General features: G+C 40.9%; 1 protein-coding gene across 3 annotated transcripts in view; it reads right to left on the bottom strand.

Moving 5' to 3' along the window:
* Positions 1-8,555: 8,555 nt before the first annotated feature.
* The window catches only part of RAB28 (RAB28, member RAS oncogene family), an 89,206-nt gene continuing 77,914 nt past the window's right edge, over positions 8,556-19,847 (bottom strand). The window contains exons 6-8 of one of the 3 annotated variants that reach the window (XM_074951670.1): positions 17,880-17,957; positions 10,987-11,087; positions 8,556-9,626 (exon numbers count right to left, since the gene is read on the bottom strand). In XM_074951670.1, the coding sequence (XP_074807771.1) occupies positions 10,992-11,087; positions 17,880-17,957 (174 nt within the window). In that variant the 3' untranslated portion in view covers positions 8,556-9,626; positions 10,987-10,991. Of the gene's footprint in view, positions 9,627-10,986; positions 11,088-14,128; positions 14,450-17,879; positions 17,958-19,847 lie in introns of those variants that run through there. The other 2 variants (XM_074951671.1, XM_074951672.1) reach the window with 2 other exon arrangements.

Raw genomic sequence — 19,847 nt, 5'->3', positions numbered from 1 at the left:
TCTCAATATAGAAAGCTAGGATGCTTCTAACGTCCAGTGTGTGGAAACATTGCTCCTCCCGGCTTGTGTGTGGTTTTGGGAAGGAAACTGGCAGGAAAATAGACTGATTACTGTGAAATTGCTAAACCACTTTTGGGAGCAATGCGGGGTGAAGCTGTACCTTGTCCTTAAAGAAGGCCGTGTATGGGGATTCTGACGTAAGTGCCCTGATCTCTGAGACCCCTCTGGCTGAAGTGATAGCCACTAGAAAGGCCACCTTCCAGGAAAGGTATGACAAGAAGCATGTTGCCAGTGGCTCAAATGGGGGGGCCTGTGAGTTTTGACAAGACCAGGTTTAAGTCCCATGAGGGAATGGGCTCCCAAATATGTGGGTATAATCTTTCTAGGCCCTTAAGAAAACAAATGGTCATCTCATGCAAGAAAACTGATCAGTTATCCATTGGGAATGCCAAAATCACTGCCAGGTGGACTTTAACTACTGAAATTGCCAGACCTTGCTGTTTCAGATGTAGCAAATACTCCGGAACGGTCTGTAGAGATGACCAGATGGGTGATAGGCTTTGCTGGGAAGACCAAATGGAAAAACGCTTACTCTTGGCAAGGTATGTAGCTCTGGTAGAGGGCTTCCTACAACCTAGCAGAACCTGGTGAACTTGCTCCAAACAAGTCAACTCCTCAGGATTTAACCATGGAGTTTCCAAGCTGTCAGATGAGATTGGGGTGGAGCATTTGACTATGGTCCTGTGATATCAGGTTGGGATGAGAGGGAGTGGCATCAGAGTTGCTACCGAAAGGCCTAGCAGCATAGCAAACCAGTGCTGGCAGGGTCAGGCTGGGGCTATGGGAATGACTCCTGCTCTCTCCCGCTTGATCTTCAGCAGGACCTTTTGCACGAGAGGAATGGCAGGGGAAGGCATAGAACAGGTGCCTTGTCCAAGGGAGCAGGAAAGCATCTGTGAGTGAGCCCGGACTGTGGCCTTGCAGAGGGCATAATTGGTGACATTTCCTGGTCTGCCTGGTCACAAACAGATCTACCTGGAAGTCCCCCACCGTTGGAAAACTACCCGTGTTACATCGGAGCAAAGGGACCACTAGTGCTGACTGGAGAAATACCTGCTGAGGTGATTTGCCAGCTTGTTCTGGGCTTCTGGAAGGTGAGAGGCTCAAGATGGATCAATTGGGTTATGCAGAATTCCCACAGGTGGATAGTTTCTTGGCACAGGGGGAAAGAGCAAGCCCCTCCCTGCCTGTTGAAGTAAAACATGGCTGCCATATTGTCCATGAGCACTAGCACGTTCTTGTTGACAATATGGGGTAAACACACCTGACAGGCCAGGCAGACCGCTCTTAGCTCCCTGACATTTATATGTAGGGAGAGCTCCTCTGGGAAACCACAGGCCTTGCATCCTGAGGTGCCCAAGGTGAACCCTCCATCCTAGATCTGACTCATCTGAAACTAGGGACAAAGGCTGTGGCCTGGTGAAGGGGAGGCCTGAGCAGACCAAACAGAGGGCTCCGCCATAAGTCAAGGAAGGCAAAGACCAGGGCAGGAACCACAAGCACCAAGTCCAGGTGATAATAGCTCAAGTGAGTACACCGAGGCCAGCCAAGCCTGAAGTGGTCTGAGGTGTAGCCTCACATGCTGCAGTACGTAACTGCACATGGTCATGTGGCCTTACAGTCTGAGGCAGAAATGAGCTGTCATGATTGGATGGGCCTTGACTTGCACTATCAATGACCGCATTGTCTGGAAACTGACTTCTGGGAGGAAAGCTCTGGCCTGGGAAGAAACAAGCACCGCTCCGACAAACTCTATTCTCTACATGGGAATGCAGGTAGACTTCTGCTCATTTGTAAGCAGGCCCAGCGTCTGAAAGGTCAACTGTATGAGGTGGATACTGGTGTCCACTTGGGCCTGGGACCAGTCCTTGACCTGCCAATCATCAAGGTATGGCTAGACTTGTACCCCTCTTCTTCTGAGGAAGGCTGCCACTCCCACCGTGCATTTCGTGAGAACCTTTCGGGCCGCCGAAAGGCCAAATGGGAGAACCATGAATTGGTGGTGAGTCTGGCTTACAATGAACCTGAGGAACCTCCTGTGGCCTTGGAAAATTGAGACATGGAAATAAGTGTCTCTCAAGTGAGGGTGGCATACCAGTCCCCCAGGTCCAGGGAGGGGATGATGGAGGCCAGGGAGCCCATGTGGAACTTCAGCTTTTTGAGGTAGCTGTTGAGACAGCGCCGGTCTAAAATGGGCAGACCCCACCTTCCCTTGGCCTTTGGAATTAGGAAATATTGGAAGTAAAACCCCTTCCCTCCTAAGTCTCAGGAACCCCCCCCCCATGGCTCCCACTTGGAGGAGGGCTTGCACCTCCTGGACCAGAAATTACTCATGAGAAGGGTCCTTGAAGAGAGAGAGAGAGAGAGAGAGAGAGAGAGAGAGAGAGAGAGTGTGTGTGTGTGTGTGTGTGTGTGTGTGTAAATAAACTGAAGCATATAACCCCTTTCCACAGTGTTCAGCACCCAGTGGTCCATGGTGATAAGAGACCATGCCGAGCTGAAGTGGGATAGGCGGTCCAAAAACAAAAGGGGGGACAGGATCAGGTGGCATGGGAACTGGTAAAATGCCCAAGGGCATCCCATCAGAAGTTCTGTTTGGCTGCCCCCGGGTATCTGAGTGGGCCAGGTTGGGATGTTGAGGCAGACGAGGGCAGTTGGCTGTGTCTAAACCCTCTGCTTAGTTTCTTTAGCAGGTCCTGAGGGGGCGGTGGAGCTGAGAAATGGGTGGAGTGCTGAGGCCTGAAGTGCTTCCTCAAAGGTGCCAGGGCATAGAGACCCAGAGACTTGAGGGTGGCTCTGAAGTCTTTCAGGCCATGGAGCTTTGCATCCGCTTGCTCTGGAGAAGGGTGAAGCGCCTTCAAATGGAATGTCCTGGATGGACTGCTGGACTTCCGTTGGCAGTCCCAAGGACTGGAGCTAAGAGCACCAGTGTATGACCAGAAGCCATGGATCTGGCCACTGCGTCTTCAGCATCCAGGGCGGCCTGAAGGGAAGCCCTGGCTGCAGACTTCCCTTCGTCCACCAGAGTGGAGAACTCCTGCCTGGACTCCTGAGAAAGTAAGTCCTTGAATTTCAACATCCATTCCCACACATTGAAGTCATACCTCCTCATCAATGCCTGCTGCTTGGAGATGTGGAGCTGTAGACCCCCTGTAGAATAAACCTTTCTATCAAAAAGGTCTAGTCTCAGTGTCTTTCACTCCTTGATGCCCTTGCCTGTCCCTCATTGGCCACGAGACCACCAGGGACCCCGGAGGTGGGTATAAGTACTTGTACTACCATCCTTGAGCGGGAACAAAGTACCCACAGGGCTTTAACCAGTCCCACGATGGCCTACTTGAGATGGAGAGCCACCTTTGACAGGGCCACTGTGGTCAAAATATCAGCCAGGTTGTGGGAGGACTCTGACTACCTCCACTTCCAGCCTGAGGTTCGAGGCCACTCTTTTCAACAGCTCCTGATGAGCTCTGAAGTCATTGTAGGGAGGTGATGTGCCTGCCCCTGACACTACCTCATTCAGGGAGGAGAAAGATGCCTGCATCAGCAAGGGGTCCTCCTCTTCCCCTTCTGCACTGACTGGATTCCTGCAGGTCTAGGTCCTGAGGGTCTGTACTGGGCTCAGTACCAGAGTCCAGGACAGGTGATCGTCAAAGGGATGGAGGTGCTCTCCTCTCTGAGGCCACTGAATATGAGCACCTGGAAGGGGGCCCTTGCATTGGGGAAAAACCTTATGGGTTCCAAAATGGCCACTGCATCTGCACAGGCCAATGCCCACTGTGCCAAGCATTCAGGGCTACCCTGCACCTGGATCCAAAACCAAATAGGGCTGACCAGGGTGGGAGGGTACTGGCAATGGTTTCTCGGTTGGGGATATAACTTCAGTTCCAAGTCCAACAATGAGCCTTCCTCTGGGGACCATGAAGGAGCAGTACCCGTCACTGCTGGGGAACAGTGCCGAGGTGGGAAGACCTGCATCAAGGCCAGCAGGGCCAGCTTCCCTCTAGACAGTACTGAGGGGTCGGTACTGAACAGGAGCTTGGGGCAACATTCTCCCTTCTGGTCACTGGCATGGACGACGCAGACTCTTGTACTGCTGGTGACAGTGGTACTAAAAGGGCCAGCAACTCCCTAGCCACAACAAATGCCTTAGAGATAGATGGTACCGCGATCCAACTGGTGCAGCATTGTCCCTCTGGTGCCAATGGCTGGTCCAGGACCGGACTCAATGGAGCATGTACAGGTTGGAGTCAATGGTACTGCCCTCGGACCAGGGGCAGAGGAGTAGCCAGACTCAGGTCGCACGCCACTGTGCTCCCCGTGCTTGGCTTTCTTTAGAGTTGGGAATGTCCCCTCTCAGCCAGCTGTTTCTTAAGTTTCTTTTCCTTGGCACCGGTGAAGGGGAACGGTGCTGAGAGACTCTCACAGCAGGAGGAACACTCCACACCAATGCCGAGGTACTCAGTGCCAAGTCCAACTGGCTCGGCACCATCAGGAGAGATTTCAACCTTGCCTCCAGGTCCTTCTTAGTACGGGACTTGAAGTCCCGGTATACCTGGCAGCAATCTCTGATATAAGTCTCTCCCAGGCACTTCAGATAAATGGAGTGCGGGTTGCTCACAGGCATAGGCTTGCCACAAGAGGCACAAAGATTGAAACCCAGACACCGAGGCATGCCCCAGCACCGGACAAAAACTCCACTAACCACAGTGAAAAATGCCAACTAACTATGTATAACAAATTGACAACAGTCTAAACAAGAAATAAAGAACTGGGATGAAAGAAACAAAGGGAAAATAGTAAACTAAGACCACTGAGAAGAGTTTGCCAAAGCAGGAGGAGCAGTTCCAGCGACCATCACAGGCAGTAAGGAGGAACTAATAGGGTACAGGTTCAGCCAGACCACTTATATCGGCGCATGGGCATGTGGCACCAGAGGGCGCTAGAGCTGAAACGGCATTTCCACTGAGGGGAAAAATGTTCAGTGACTGTGTACATGGCGCATGCACACTTAACATGGAATGGACATGTCCAAGCACTTGAAGATCAGATGATCATGAGAAACAAGGTATTAACAGTATGTTCGTGAAAAAGGCAGAATTGGCCCCAACAAAACTTTATTACAAAACAAAAAAAGCTGTAAATTTTAAATTACTCACGTATTTTTAAAAGAAACACTGGCTTTTTGAATATAAAACAGATAGACATGTAAGTTTACTGATTTCTCTGACATCATGAGAGGCTGATTTAAATAAAACAATGAGCAGACCTCTTTAGCGATCAAGCTACAGAGCTATTATCAAAATAATCAGTTAACAACAGAGGACCCTATCCTGCGCCAAGTTCTGAGCAGACAGATCCCAGCACCAGCATAGAGCATGTTTTTTCCCTTCGTCAAGCTCTGATTAAGGATATGCTGCTATTCAGGAAAGCACATGCTAAACTACTACTGATGTCAGTGGAAGATATTTATGTACTTTTGTATTTTTCTGAATTGGGGCCTTGGTTTAGAAAGAAGGCCCAGGGATCCATCACTTACCCTGAACTGCATGGAAGTCATGTCATGTTGAATGACAGTAAATGATATGCACTTGCATGCAGACACCTACAATGCAATCAATAACCATCTGCTTCTCCCACCACATAACCTCTGCTAAACAATTTGTTTCTATATATCCCCACAGACTCCAGATATCCTTTGACTTCTATATAGCACAGCATCCACCTCTGATTCCCCTCTGTGTGTCCTTTAATCCTCAAGAATTATCTCTGGCCTCTCTGTTCAGGCTTGTGGAACCCAGGCTATAAAGATCCCAAATGCACCCCAGAATCTTTAACACCAGCTGCTGTAGTACTTCAAAAGAGGTTACAACTAAGGATTTAGGACTGCAGCTGGAATCTGAAGGCTCAGGGTGGGGCCCCAGGGGCTCAGTGAAAAGAGCAAAGCTCATTTGTAAGGATTAAAAAGTAGACAGGTAATGGAGCTAGATAGGATTGCTAGGCTGGGCGGAGGTAGGAGAATGTGGGAGTCAATACACAATAAAGACAAATATGAGGAGGTTAAGAGGGGCAACATAAGGAAGGGAAGGGGACATGGAAAAACACAAGAGATGCACAGGGTAAGTAAATAATATACATGGACCCTAAGATGCATAAATGAGCACATTTTAGAAATATAAAAAAAGCATGTATGGAGAAAATAAAGACTAAAAAATATAAATGGAAGAGAAAACAGAATGAAGGAGAAAAAGATCAACAGGAAGAAAGTACAAAAAAAGAGGAGAGGGACAGAAAGGAGGACTAAGAGACCCACAGAAAAATGCAGAACACAAGATTACTATGGGAGAGCAGCTGTATCCAGCAGCAAAAGAACTTGTTCTATAAAAACACTAATGCTATGGTAAATGATGAAACAGATTTTTTCTAAATGTAAAAACTAAAGCATTTGGGTTTTTAATAAATAACTAACTTCTACATCCCTGGGCCAGGGAAGCTAATGATCCAACAAGTGGACCAAATTCGGTGATGAATCCTGGTCATGTGCCACCTGAGGCACGTTGCACATATGTTAAGAAGTAACTTGAACACAACTGGCAATGTCCCTTTCACTGGTGAAAAGGGCCGGTAAAGGTTTGCTTTGTTATTTTAATTGTTTGGCAGCAGGGAGTGAGGGACAGGACAGAGAGAAAGAAAGGGAAAAGAGGAACAAGTGAGGAGAGGTTTTTTCCAGGTGCAGCAGTTAGAAGGGTTAGTTTTGATCTAATTTATACAGAAGGGAGCAAGAATACTAAGAGTTATGCAAAGTGTATTACATAAAATTTGGAGGAAGGGGGAAGAAGAATTAACATTTATATATGTTTGCTAGTTAAATGCCATAAAACGGCTAGACATTTCTTTGTATTTATACGAGCAACTGGAGGTGCTAAACTCCAAAGGTGAATTCAGTGTGGCCAGAAATTCACCCTTGTGCCCCTAACTAGACAAGAAAGGCCCAGTTTGGAGGTCATTATTGCTATTACAAGCCATGAAAATATTAAATGTATAGAAAAATAATCACCCTTTTATGACAAATCCAACTAAGTCAATAGGTGGCTGTACCAACTTCAGGGTCTTGTAAGGCCCAGTGCAGAAAAGTAGGAACTTACCCTCAGCATCCCATTAGATTTATAAGTACAGGGGGAGAAAAAAATTACTTACCACCAGAAATTGTAGTTCTCTGAGCATGTTGCCCCTGCATATTAACAATCCCCATCCGCCCTCACGTGTTCCTGGGAGTTCTAAGAACTCAAATTTAGTACAAGGGACTGAGCCAGTTGTGGCCACACAGCCCTTTTAATAAACGTGGCTAATGAATAATTGTTATTGCAACTGAGGAGGGTCATAGCGCCATTGTCCATTGCAGTTTCAAAACTTTCCAGAAAGCTTTGAAACCATTCAGAGAGGGGCATCCCAAAGGTGGGAATACGAAGAAGCCACTTTGAAATATTAATCCCACTTTACAGATAGGAAACAGCAGGACAAAATGATACATTAATTCAACAAACGAAACATCAAAAACTTGTCCAAATCCACACAGAATGTTTGTGGTAGACTGAATTAAACCCAGATCTCCTGGTTCCCAGTCTTGTGCTTCAGCCATATGACCATTCTTCATCCTTCCTTAATTGAGCAGCAAGTGATATGGAAACCCAGAAGTTATGGGGTTAGTAACTAGATAGACCATGATTTAAAACAAACCTAATATTTTTGTAAAGGAGGACAATTAAACAAAAGCTCCTTTCAGCATCCACATCATACTATGATGGTACAACCTCAAATGTACATTTGTTGGGGGAAACAGGACTGAGCTTCCCAACCTGCCCCTCTCCAGCCCAGAAAACAAACAATCTCTATTCAATTTGACCCGAAATAGAGCGTGCTTATGCTGAAAATCTACCTGTTTGGTTGTGTACTCTTTAAGGCGGGGACTGGCCTCAGCTTGTTCCTGTGAAGTGCCTAGCACACTTGTGAGCACTCAGAAATAATAAATCACAGCCCTTTTTAGTTTTCTACCATCCAGTTAAAACTACCATTCACACTGCATATTGATCAGTTTCAAAATAATACAGTGAGCCCCCCCAAAAAGCCAAAACAACAGACACACCAGACACCACATTCATGCCATTTGTAACTCTCTTTTGGAATCTCGTCTTTCACACACTGGTTGCAAAACACTGGGATTGTCCACTCCCATTACTTGCCTCATTTCCTCTCCAATTACCTGCCCACCTCCTCTCTTATCATGTTCTCCCTGTGACAGTAAACAGGATTCCTACTGGCTTTTCCCACCTTTAGAAGGCTAAGAAAGACTCCTCTCTGCTGAAACCAAGTAGTCTGTCTTAAATCTCACCTCCTTCTTGGGCTTGCAATTCAGATGTGCCCCAGAGTACACTATGTCGGAAAGAGACTCTCCAGAAATAAGTAATATTCATTGGAGCAGAGAAGAAATTTGTTGGTCACAGAGAGGATAAGACTGGGTGACTTAACTTTTTATTTGTGGCTTTTACTCTGAACTGTATTGGCAAGAATTGCTGTTGAGATTGGGTCATAGGGAAAGAAAGAAGTGCCAGGCCAAACCCAATCCAGCCCATCCTGCCAAGGTGCATAACATCCCTGGGGGATTATGAACGAACTAAAAATGACTGATCCTAATTGATTCATCAACAGTTTCTAATGAATGCTGAATACATCGCTCATCATAAACAGACCAAACTGCTGACTGAGGTTCATCCAAATTCATGAACACATACATGCACCGCATCAAACAAAAAAAAGGACATTGATATGGTACACTAATATTCATTACTGGCATCTTGCAGGTAGCAATGGGGACAATTTGGGTCCTTTCAACAAAAAAAAAAAAAGTATGTTCTTATTGTAGCTTTATTTCAAGGACTGTTCCTCATTAGATACAGTTTATACATTTTTGCACTATATAACAATGGAGTATCTTCCAAATTATTCCTACAGAAAATATATTACTGGTTCAAATGATAATATGACAATAGCTTCTCCAAGTTACATTTTGCTGAGTGTCAGTTTAGATCACAGGAAAAAAAGACAAAATGCCTTGGCAAAATACCTTACAGCAGTAATGCCTTTAAAACTATTTTGAATACAGGAATTCTAATCCAATTTTACCTCAACATCAGTCAGAAAGATAGTAGGGCATATGTATACACAGTTACACTGCTTTATGGGAATATAATTCAGAAAAATATATATCTTAATTTTTCAAAGTGTGTGGTCCACTGTTTGAATCTAGGCCAATAAAACAAAATGCCTGCTGCTTTTCAACACACAATGGCGTAGCAACTTTTCGAAACCTCTAACTGCACTACAGTGATGGTCACTGTTCAAACAAAGATCCTGGCAACCTCTAGGCCTGTTCAAGGGAAGAAAGGCTGCCAACGGTATCAATACAAAGAAAAATATGTTCACTGAATTGCACACATTGAGCTTCTAGGAGGGTTAACAGTTCTTGCCACAGGCTCTTGACTGTAGTTTACAATATCTGCCTTCACCACCCTCTGTCATAAAAGAAAACACAGCGATTATCAAGATATCAGAAGCAGACATTGTTCAAAGTGCTACTAAAAACATTTAATACGGCAATTATTTTAATGAACCCTAGAACACAGATGTGTTACTATGAAATATGTTTGTGCTAATAAAGAATCAGTACGAACAGACATACACTGTAGTACTCTTTTTCTGGAAATTATGCAGTAAGACTTGTCTAGGTGTTCATTCTCATTCTAAATATTGATTTCTTGGCACTAGATGGAAAAGAGTGCCTTGGTTGCTAAGTTTTCATGACAATTTTGTAAGGCTGATGTACGTATTAACATAACTTACTTTAAAATCATTAAACAGTATTTTCTTTAATGAGACAAGCTTTTTGTATTAAGTGTTGATGGTGGATAATAAAACAGTATCTGTTTAATAAGAATACTGTATGTGGTATTTTTTAATAACAGTCTATTGTTTAACTGGAAATTTGGTATATATTGTTAGAATGAAATGGAAATTTTTCACTCTTGCTGCCCGCATAGGAAATTAAAAACCAAAACAAGATTCTGAGTTAACAAAATGACATTTCAGCAAAGTTGTAATAGGCAGAAAATTTAAGGAGCAAAACAAATATAAAAGCTAGATATCTCCCATATTATGTACTCCACACATCTATTAGTGAATCTATTCATTAAGAACTTAATAAACTTTTGATGGGGGTTCTTTGGTGCATTCTGTATGTTGTGCGACCCTTGTACTTTACAAAGAACTTCTATGCGGATCTCATTCTGTATTTGTATATTAAAGATTCAAACCACAAGAGCATTTTATCCAAGATTATATCTGTACAAAATCAGTTTCAGTCTGCTATCAACATGTTTGCCATTAGTAATAACTTCTACCAAACCACTAATGAACTACCTAAAACTTTAACTTTTGAACTTCATCCCATTTTAACTGGCCCATATGATACATTTTTGGATTACTATTGATGACATGTAACCAGTTAGGACAAACATGAAATCAGCGTACCCAGTTTTCAAATCTGGACAACAAATCTAGAGGACCCAATTCCACGTGTAGTGCTCAAATAAGGAATCCGGTGTCCATTTTGAGTTGCTGTGTGTCAAATTGAGTATGCAGCTTTGAAAATTGTCCCAAAAATATTAATACATGATATTATTACAGAGCTGTGAGGAATTAATCAGTATTTGAAATGTAATTTAATCTGTGTAAATGTTGTGAAGAGATATACAACATTGCTTCACTATTAATAGATATACAGTACAGAACATTTCAGAGTGGTATTCATTGTCATACTTACTACTTCATGGAAAAGCAAAGTAATAAAAACAACATTGATTTTTACCATGATACCTGAACTATTGCACTGAACAGATTTTACTCTGACAGTTGGCAGTGCTGTAGTGTTGGTTATCTTCTTCGGGATACTTCACTAGTTCTGCCCTGACAACATGCTGTCAACCACATGTCAATATAATGGGCAAATAGCAAGGAGGAGAATGAAAAACAAAAAAGAAAATGGAGAGACAGATCAATAGCTGAAAAGAAGGAATGAATGACACAAATGACAGCACAAAAGCAAAAACAATTAACCAAAACAAAAATGCATATCTTTCCAGGCCCCGTGCTGAATAAGAGACAGATATGCCTAGCAGAAAGTTTTATAGCGGGAGTTGGAGTAGCTTCTCAGATTCATCATCAATCATGCTCTCTCCCACAACCAACACAAAATAATCAGTTTAAGCAACCAATAAAAATGTTTTGCAGCTCAGACATGAAAAGGGATTTGAAAAAAAAAAAAGGGGGGGGGGAGAAAGAGGACAGACTCTTTGCCTCTAATCAATGTAAATGCTACATAGATCCACTTCTATTCACAATTATATTAAAAATATGCATGCATCATTCCCACTACAGAATTGTAGTTCAATTCCAAAATGATAAACATAAAAACTCATATCCAAATGCTTTCAGTTAGTACATGTTTTACTTGCCAACTGTTCTTAATCACTTGCAAGTTTTGCTGAAGCAATCCTTCAGTGAAGTGACTGGGACATACAACTTACAAAAGGAAAAGTAGAGGGGATGTGCGCATCTGCATTTTATGGTTGAATTCTAATGACTCCAAATGAAGATTTCACCCAGGCTTAATAAAAAAATTCCTTCAATGCTCTTTGCCAAATATTTGCTTTTAGTAAAACAATCAATCCTCTGCCCAAACCTCTCTTAACCTTTATAAAAAACTTAATTGAAAAGTCTTCAGAATAAAAAATATTTATGCTTACAGGAGAAAAATACAAAGACACAAATCAAACAGTAATGCAAAATAGCAGGGGGAACCTACGACAGCAACTATATGGACTGAGTCTACTGGTCTAATATTTCAATTCTTACATAATTAAAATATATATGTTTGTTACAAGTGAGGCACAAATGGGGGGAAACAATTTTATATTTCTAAAGGAAACATCAATTAATATGGACATGAATATATAAACATTGTTTGCTGAAGATAACCTCTGTAAATAAAGCATATATGTAAAACAAGCAATAGTAATTGAACTAGACGGTAGAGTGTTTAGATTTATTAACTGCTGAAGTACTCTGCTTAAGTTTTAATTGATCAACTTCATATCTTATCGGGTGGACAAGAGTCATGATTTACTAGACTTCTGGCCTGATGTTATCAAGGGAAGGGTTGCCAAATCCTGTGTAAGGCGCTAGTAGGGGGTTCAGCATTAAACAGTGTTATCTGACCTCACAGGACCTAATTTCTTCATACCAAGTTCTACGCTAGACTGAAAAAAAAGGGTCCTTGCAATCAGTAAGCAATTAATTGTTCCCCCCAATGTTGGTTTAAATCCCATCATGTAAACATAGCTAGGTTAGTGACCCGTGTTTAAGTCACTTTGTGGCAGGAGACTGACTAACATAAATGACTTGGATTTTCTAAAGGAATTTCAGCTAAATAAGAAGAGAAGAAACAGCATGCAACACTTTTTCCTGCTAGCTTCACACCCATTACACACACATTACGCGTTTTGGGACATCTCTATATTAGATTGGAAGTATTATCCAAGGCTCCAGTTTCTATCAACAATCAGATCCACAAGTTTATTTGGTGCAGGTGCTCAGAATTCCAGACCTTGCTTAATGCCAAACACTTTATTATAGTGGGCTGGCACACTAGCACTACCACGTTAAATTGGCATTTAGTTAAAGAGAAAAACATATATCACTTAGAAAAATGTTAATTCTTGCCAATGCCCAGAAACAAAGTTGTACCTCATGCAGTTTCTATACTATGACTGGAAGTAAAAAATATTGAAAGAAAAACATTTAATCAGTAAAGGAGCCATTTCCTTAAGTTTCAACAGCCCCTTGTGTTTTAAAAGAGTTAGGAATTTGAGGGCTGAAAATAAGATGTAATGTGTAAATTTTTTGTTTTGGAACTCTTTGACTTTGAAAACATGCTCCAAGTTCCAGTCTTATCTACTTTTGTTTTATCTGGCCTTTGACTGACTATGGGTTTGATTAGGAGGCACCATATTCTAAAAGACTGTCTCGTACCAGGTAAAGTCAACAAAGGTTTTGCTGTTGACTTTAATGGGACCAAAAGCTCCCTCCATCATGGCACAAGTGTTTTATATGTCTAACCCAAGCCTTCAAAACTTGTGTGTCAAGCCTGCAAAATCATGATATTGGCTTAGAAACTATGATTTAAAAAAAACAACAATACATTTGGAGTTGCTTTTATTTACCTTCTGGATGCACTTGAGTCACATTTTGAGGTTTTTATCCATAATCATAAGGATAAGAAACTTTTTTTTTTTTAATGAAAGCTGAGATTCTAGTGCATAAAATCATGGAAGTCAGCAATGTTATTTTTGTAAAGTGTACACTTAGAGTGTTAAGTAATCAGACAACTTTTCAGACCTCGTGATTCTGTTTTGGTGTGTGTTCCTCAGACACACAGATTCTTCACTTTTGGTGGTTGTCTGAGTTCAATGTTGGGCTCGATATATGCACTTACAACAAAAAGTGGATCTATTACATTTAAAAAATACTCTCCATTTCTGTGAGAGTTAGAAGGATAGTAAAGCAGCAGTTCCACTCTATTGCTTTTTTAGCAATGTACCTAAGTAGGCATTCCACTCACTGGACTAATTCCAAAGGTATCGTTGCAGTATTTAAAACAATGCACATTTTTAAAAATAGAACCCAGTTCTGATCTTTGTTTAAAAATTCAAATAACTGTATTATCTGTGTTGCTATAAAGGCAACCTAACTTTCACCAGATGCTCCTTGAATCTGAGTGCTTCAGAAACTTTAATGAATATATTCTCACAATGCTTTTGTGAAATACGGATGTTTCATACTCATTTTACAGATGGAGATATGACATACAGGAGATTCAGGGACTTGCCCAAGGTCACACAGGAAATCTGTGGTAGAGCATGAAAAGAACCTATAGCTCCTGAATCCCATTCCAGTGCTTTAGCATCCAGATCATCCTTCCTCCCTGGCAAGAGCCCAATTCCATGCTTCTAGAAAATATGAAGCCACGTACTACCCCATGCGAGCTTTCCAGTACCGGGACTAGGAAATGTACAATTTTCCTCTTATGAAATTTCCTTCCAATTCTTTTGCGAACACAAGGTTAAGACTTGTCCCTTCCCCATTCCAATCCTGTGTAGCGACCAGAGCATTTTGTCTCCTAGACCCACAGATTTCAAGATACCAGTGGGAGGCACTAGCCTCAACACAGCTCCCCAGGCTCCTCCCTTACTTTCTTCATGTGGGCCCCACTGATGCTCATCTAGGAAAACAAACATCAATGGGAGTTATATTATTAGCAGGAATTGCTGTTGACCCAATGTAGGTGGAAGCCTTGCCAGGCCCAGCAAGTGCTCTAGAGCTTTTACCCCCTCAACTCTGCTCCCAAAGTCAGAACACCACAGAGTTTGTAGTGTCTTGAAATCACGGGACAATACAGTGGAGCTGCTGCTCTATCTACTTCAGGGCTTTGCCTCCTCTCTACCTTGGGTTCATACTGGAAGGTAGTATGTGGACCATGGTCAATGTTTAACTTATAGTTAGGAGCCTCATGTAGGCTGTTACTTCTGCCATTTACCTCATTCTGCCTGACCAATCCAAGACTGACTGCTGAGCCATTTATTTTTCAAATATAATAGATAAGAAAAGTAGCTGAAATTTACATTACAAACCATCTTTGGCTGAAACTATAAGTTCCAATAAATTGGCCAGAAGAATTACGAACCATAAATATAATACTGAGGTGGGAAAAGGCCTTACGGTTGATATAGGTCCAATATAGCAAACTATGCATTCTTGGTTTTGCATTACGTACAGATCTTTAGAATATCTGATGCGCTTATTTTAGAAATCTACAAAACTTGATATAATATTTGGCTCATTTCTCATATCCTCTTTTTAATTTGCAGTGCTTTACCATCTATTTCCTAGTTCTATGCAAAGTGAATTCCCACCTAGATTATCAAAAAAGAATGAATATATTGCTGCTTTTGGCACTGCTGTGTGCAGATCTGAGATAAGAACGGTGTTTCAATGTTGTACAGTTAAAGAACAACTGATTTCCAATTTAATGAATTTATACATAAATCATTATGCAACTAAGAAAAGCAAATAGCAGGCACCTTTCTTTCTCTCTCACTCTCTCACACTACATATTATATATAAAGACAAAAGGACATTGTTCTGATCTTTTTTATTTTTGTGTAGCATACAAACAATAGTTTTTCATAGCTGTTTTCCTTTACTTGTTAGGTGTGTACTGCACAATATATATTGGTCTTCTATTGTTAAAAAAATTCTAGCTATATATTTCAACACAGATTGTAAATATTGCCTTGGGGAAAGACTTATTTTCTTATTATATGATTAGAAAATAGATGTATTGTATATTTAAGCAAACTAGAGAGCAGGCTGTCCATAAAAGGGTAAAATTTTAATAAACATATTTTACTGAATTTTTTTGACTTTTTTAAATAACTACTATGTCAACAGTGGCCAAAATGCAGCCCCTTGAACTGCCAGAAGAGATTGCTTTGAGTATAATAAGTAAATTAAAAATATATGTATTATAATCTCATAACATCATGATACAATAAAAGTTAGATTCTGTATTTTAATCCTTATTTTCAGGGGTTTATGAAACTGTGTGTGTAAAATCCTTTTGGGTTGGATGTTTGTGCGCACAGTCAACCTGAAAGGGAAATTATTTTTAAAAAAATGGAATTTAGAAAAAATAGGAATGTTTTTAATGAGAGGATTGACATTCTTTTTAAAGTTTTTCTCCTAAACAGTTTTCTTTCATTAATGTGAACTAACTGCTTTTCCTATTCTGGGGACAAAAAAATTGAGAAAAATATATTTTTCTCAATTAATCCTATTATACATGTGACAAACACTGAATGACACAAAATGATCATCATATTTTTCAAATACAGTCATAGTCCAAAAGGGGCCTGCAGCAGCTGAACTATGTGCTCATACAGAAGTCACCATAGTCACATCCCTAGCTATCAATTTAGGAGTGTGGGCAAGGGCTTCCTTAGAAAACCAAGTTTACAACTGTTGCTGGGATCTATTTTCTCACCCTCAGTCCCTATTGAAACTAGAGGAAACAGAAGACAATCCCCCACGTGATTGGAGAATGTCACTAAGTTCAAATTGTCTGATGTGAAACACACGCAGTGTTAGTTCTTGATGGTCTTTTTTGCCACCAAGATTCTCCTGTAGTGTCCGATACACTGGTAACTAATTAATAGGGTTAGCCACAAAACACAGCACTGAGGTACCTAACACACAGAGAAGCTGAATGCAATGAGATCATTTAAAGATATTTCAGTGTTAAACTAAGATTTTTTGGGATTGGTACTTCCAGGAAGCTAATTAAAAATCAATGTCACAAACCCTTCATAAAGGAATAAGCAGCAATTTTTTCACAGCCATTTGAACATGATGGGTTTGATTCTCATCTGATATAAATCAGTGTCGCATTAATGGAACTATGATGATTTACTGAAGCCAGTAAAACTATGCTATACCTAGCACAGCACATGTCCCCTGGGGTTAGGATTCAAACCTGTGAGGTACAGAAGACCAGGACACTTGGGATGATCCTAAGCACATAAAATGGGACAGCTGGCAGTGTAGACTGAGCACCTTTATGGAGCTACCTCAAAAAAGGGATGATCCGGGGAAAACCTGGACAGGTGGCAACGCTACCTAGGGTGCCAGTACAACTGAGTTGCCTAATGCATTGGCATGAGAGACTCTAGAGCCAAAACTCCAACCACTCCCCATCCACCCACTGGTGTAGGGTGGGGAGTAGTTACTTTGAAGAGGCTGCTTTTCGCTCTTTGGGATGGGCAGTCAACATAGAGGCACTTCGTTGTGTGGGTACAAAGAATGAACCAAAATCTGGCCTTAACATACTGTACTATATGGATGGGTTTTTTTTCTTGACTGTGAGAACCACATGCAACATCTTTTTCCACTTTGACAAGATATTGTTTACAATTATGTAAATGTGCAACATTTATATCCATATAGATTTATACCTACAATTCCTTTTTTTTTTAACCCATAACTCTCTAAAATAAATTTTATTTAAAAATGTACAGAACTACAAATAAGGACGTAAGTGCCATAAAATCATACCTAGTGTTTAATGAAAGCATATGTACATTTGACAATGTCTCTGTTTCTGTATATCTATAACTATATCTCTATCTAATTAAACCCTCCAAGTTTGTTCCTGCTTTTGGATTTCTCAGTGTGTTCTGACTTGTGTTTTTGAGGACTGGAAGTATACATTTGTACCATGTAAAGTACTGAGCACACTGTAAATGCAATGAGTGTGTCAGGCACCATAACTTGAAGATACAATAAAACTATATATAGGTATATAAACACACACTTGGATGTATATAATATAGCTATGTTATTTTTTAACCGGAAAAAGCTTTAGAATTTTTTTTTCTAATTTAGTAGGACACACATTTTGCAAAGTTTAAAATGTTTTTAAGCTACACACATAAGGAATGAATATATACGGAAGGCTGTAATAGAAGCATACAACTGACTCAAGCACAAATGGGATGCAGCTTACCTTGAAGGAAAATTTATTATTCATTTGTATTCAGATTTTTTTTAAACACCAAGAAAATATCTAATAAAAGCAAGGTATGCAGGACAATCACCTGTGATTGTTCCATTTCTGCTTTGTTTAATTTGATGCCAAGGATGTCAGCAGTAATTCTCTGAAAACACAGGAAGACCTACATAAAAAAATAGAGCTTAAATGATTAAAAACAGACATCCTCAAGTTACTTTTAAATATATCAAACCTTTCCTGAACTGTAAACAATGAGATATGCAAAAATATGACCTGTGCAAAACAGATCTGAAAATAACTTCATCTGGTAAATTCAATGCTGTTTAAAATAATTCAGCAATGATATAAGGGAATGAACAGCATGCTGGATTGTTAGGCAGCACTTCTACTTTGTCTCCAGAGACGTAAGTTTAAACAAGTGCTTATACAAAACCCCTTTCAAATATGATGGTTAGTGTTGCAAAATATGAATAAGGGCATTCATTAATGTTTGCTCGAAAAATATTTTACTCGTGTATTGTGCAGCAGAAATGTGGGTTTCTGTACCTCAGAACAATTGGGTTTAGCACATACACCACCGGGGCCCCTATTCTGCATGTGATTAGTTCCCCACTTAAAGTTAGACACATGTGTAAGTGTTTGCAGCATAGTGTCTTAAATCCATAATGGCTTTTAAGAAATAGCATTATCTCATTAACAACATGCTGCATTTAAAATATGTGGCAGCCTGGCACTGAATCCTATACTTGGACAATAAAACAAGATGGACACATTGCATAAAACCCCTTTTAAAAAGTGAAACTTTCCCTAGACAGACATTTGGGCTGTGCCTACGCTACAAGATTACATCTTTTGTCCTTGAATTGGTTGGTGTCATAAATACAAAGGGAAGGTGGTAAGAAGCTCTGATACAGTACTATAAAATCTTCTTACCTGTAAAGGGTTAAGAAGCTCAAGTAACCTGGCTGGCACCTGACCAAAATGACCAATAAGGGGACAAGACACTTTCAAATCAGGGTGGGTGGGGGAGGGGGAGGAAGGCTTTGTCTGTCTGTTTGTGTGATGCCTCTGCTGGGGACAGATTAAGAAAGCAAGCAATTCAACTCCTATAGAGTTAGTAAGTAATCTAGCTAGAAAATGCGTTAGATTTTCTTTTGTTTTTGGCTTGTGAAATTTGCTTTGCTGGAGGGAATGTGTATTCCTGTTTGTGTGTCTTTTTGTAACTTAAGGTTTTGCCTAGAGGGATTCTCTGTGTTTTGAATCTGACTGCCTGTGAGATTATCTTCCATTCTAATCTTACACAGCGTTTCTTTTATCTTTTTTTGTTCTTCTAATAAAGTTCTGTTTTTTAAGAATCTGATTGGGTTTTTAGGGTCCTAAAAACCCAAGGCTGGTCTGTGCTCATCTTGTTTATCTCAAGCCTCCCCAGGAAAGAGGGTGTGCCAGTTCTCAGCACAGCTCGCAGAGGATTGGATTCTGGGAGATTTGGAAAGTCCTCTGTTCTACTGTGGGACAGTAGCAAAAGAAAAGGAGTACTTGTGGCACCTTAGAGACTAACCAATTTATTTAAGCATAAGCTTTCGTGGGCTACAGCTCACTTCATCGGATGCATATTTTCCACAGTATGCATCCGATGAAGTGAGCTATAGCTCACGAGCTTATGCTCAAATAAATTGGTTAGTCTCTAAGGTGCCACAAGTACTCCTTTTCTTTTTGCGAATACAGACTAACACGGCTGTTACTCTGAAACCTGTCAGTAGCAAAAGAATTAGTTAATATATTTCAGGTAGTCCATATCTACACTGGAATTAAAATGAGTAATACTGAACTCTCTACTGAATACACTCACCCGGAAGATTTAAGAATGGAGTTGAAGTTTTCACTTTAACAGTATAAGTAGCTGCTCACGAGAAGTAGATACTTCTGTGTAATGTATTCTTTTATGTTCAAGTATCCGTATGTTTCTGGCCAGCAAGTTAAAAAACTCAAAAAAATTCTATGAAACACTTCCGTAATTTGGGGATCAGTGAAAAAGAAAACTAGAAAGGCTCTT

This window comes from Natator depressus, chromosome 4, assembly GCF_965152275.1.
Source record: "Natator depressus isolate rNatDep1 chromosome 4, rNatDep2.hap1, whole genome shotgun sequence".
Classification (NCBI taxonomy): domain Eukaryota; kingdom Metazoa; phylum Chordata; order Testudines; family Cheloniidae; genus Natator; species Natator depressus.
Note: the sequence above shows the minus strand (reverse complement) of the source record. Positions and strands in the feature narration are given on the sequence as shown.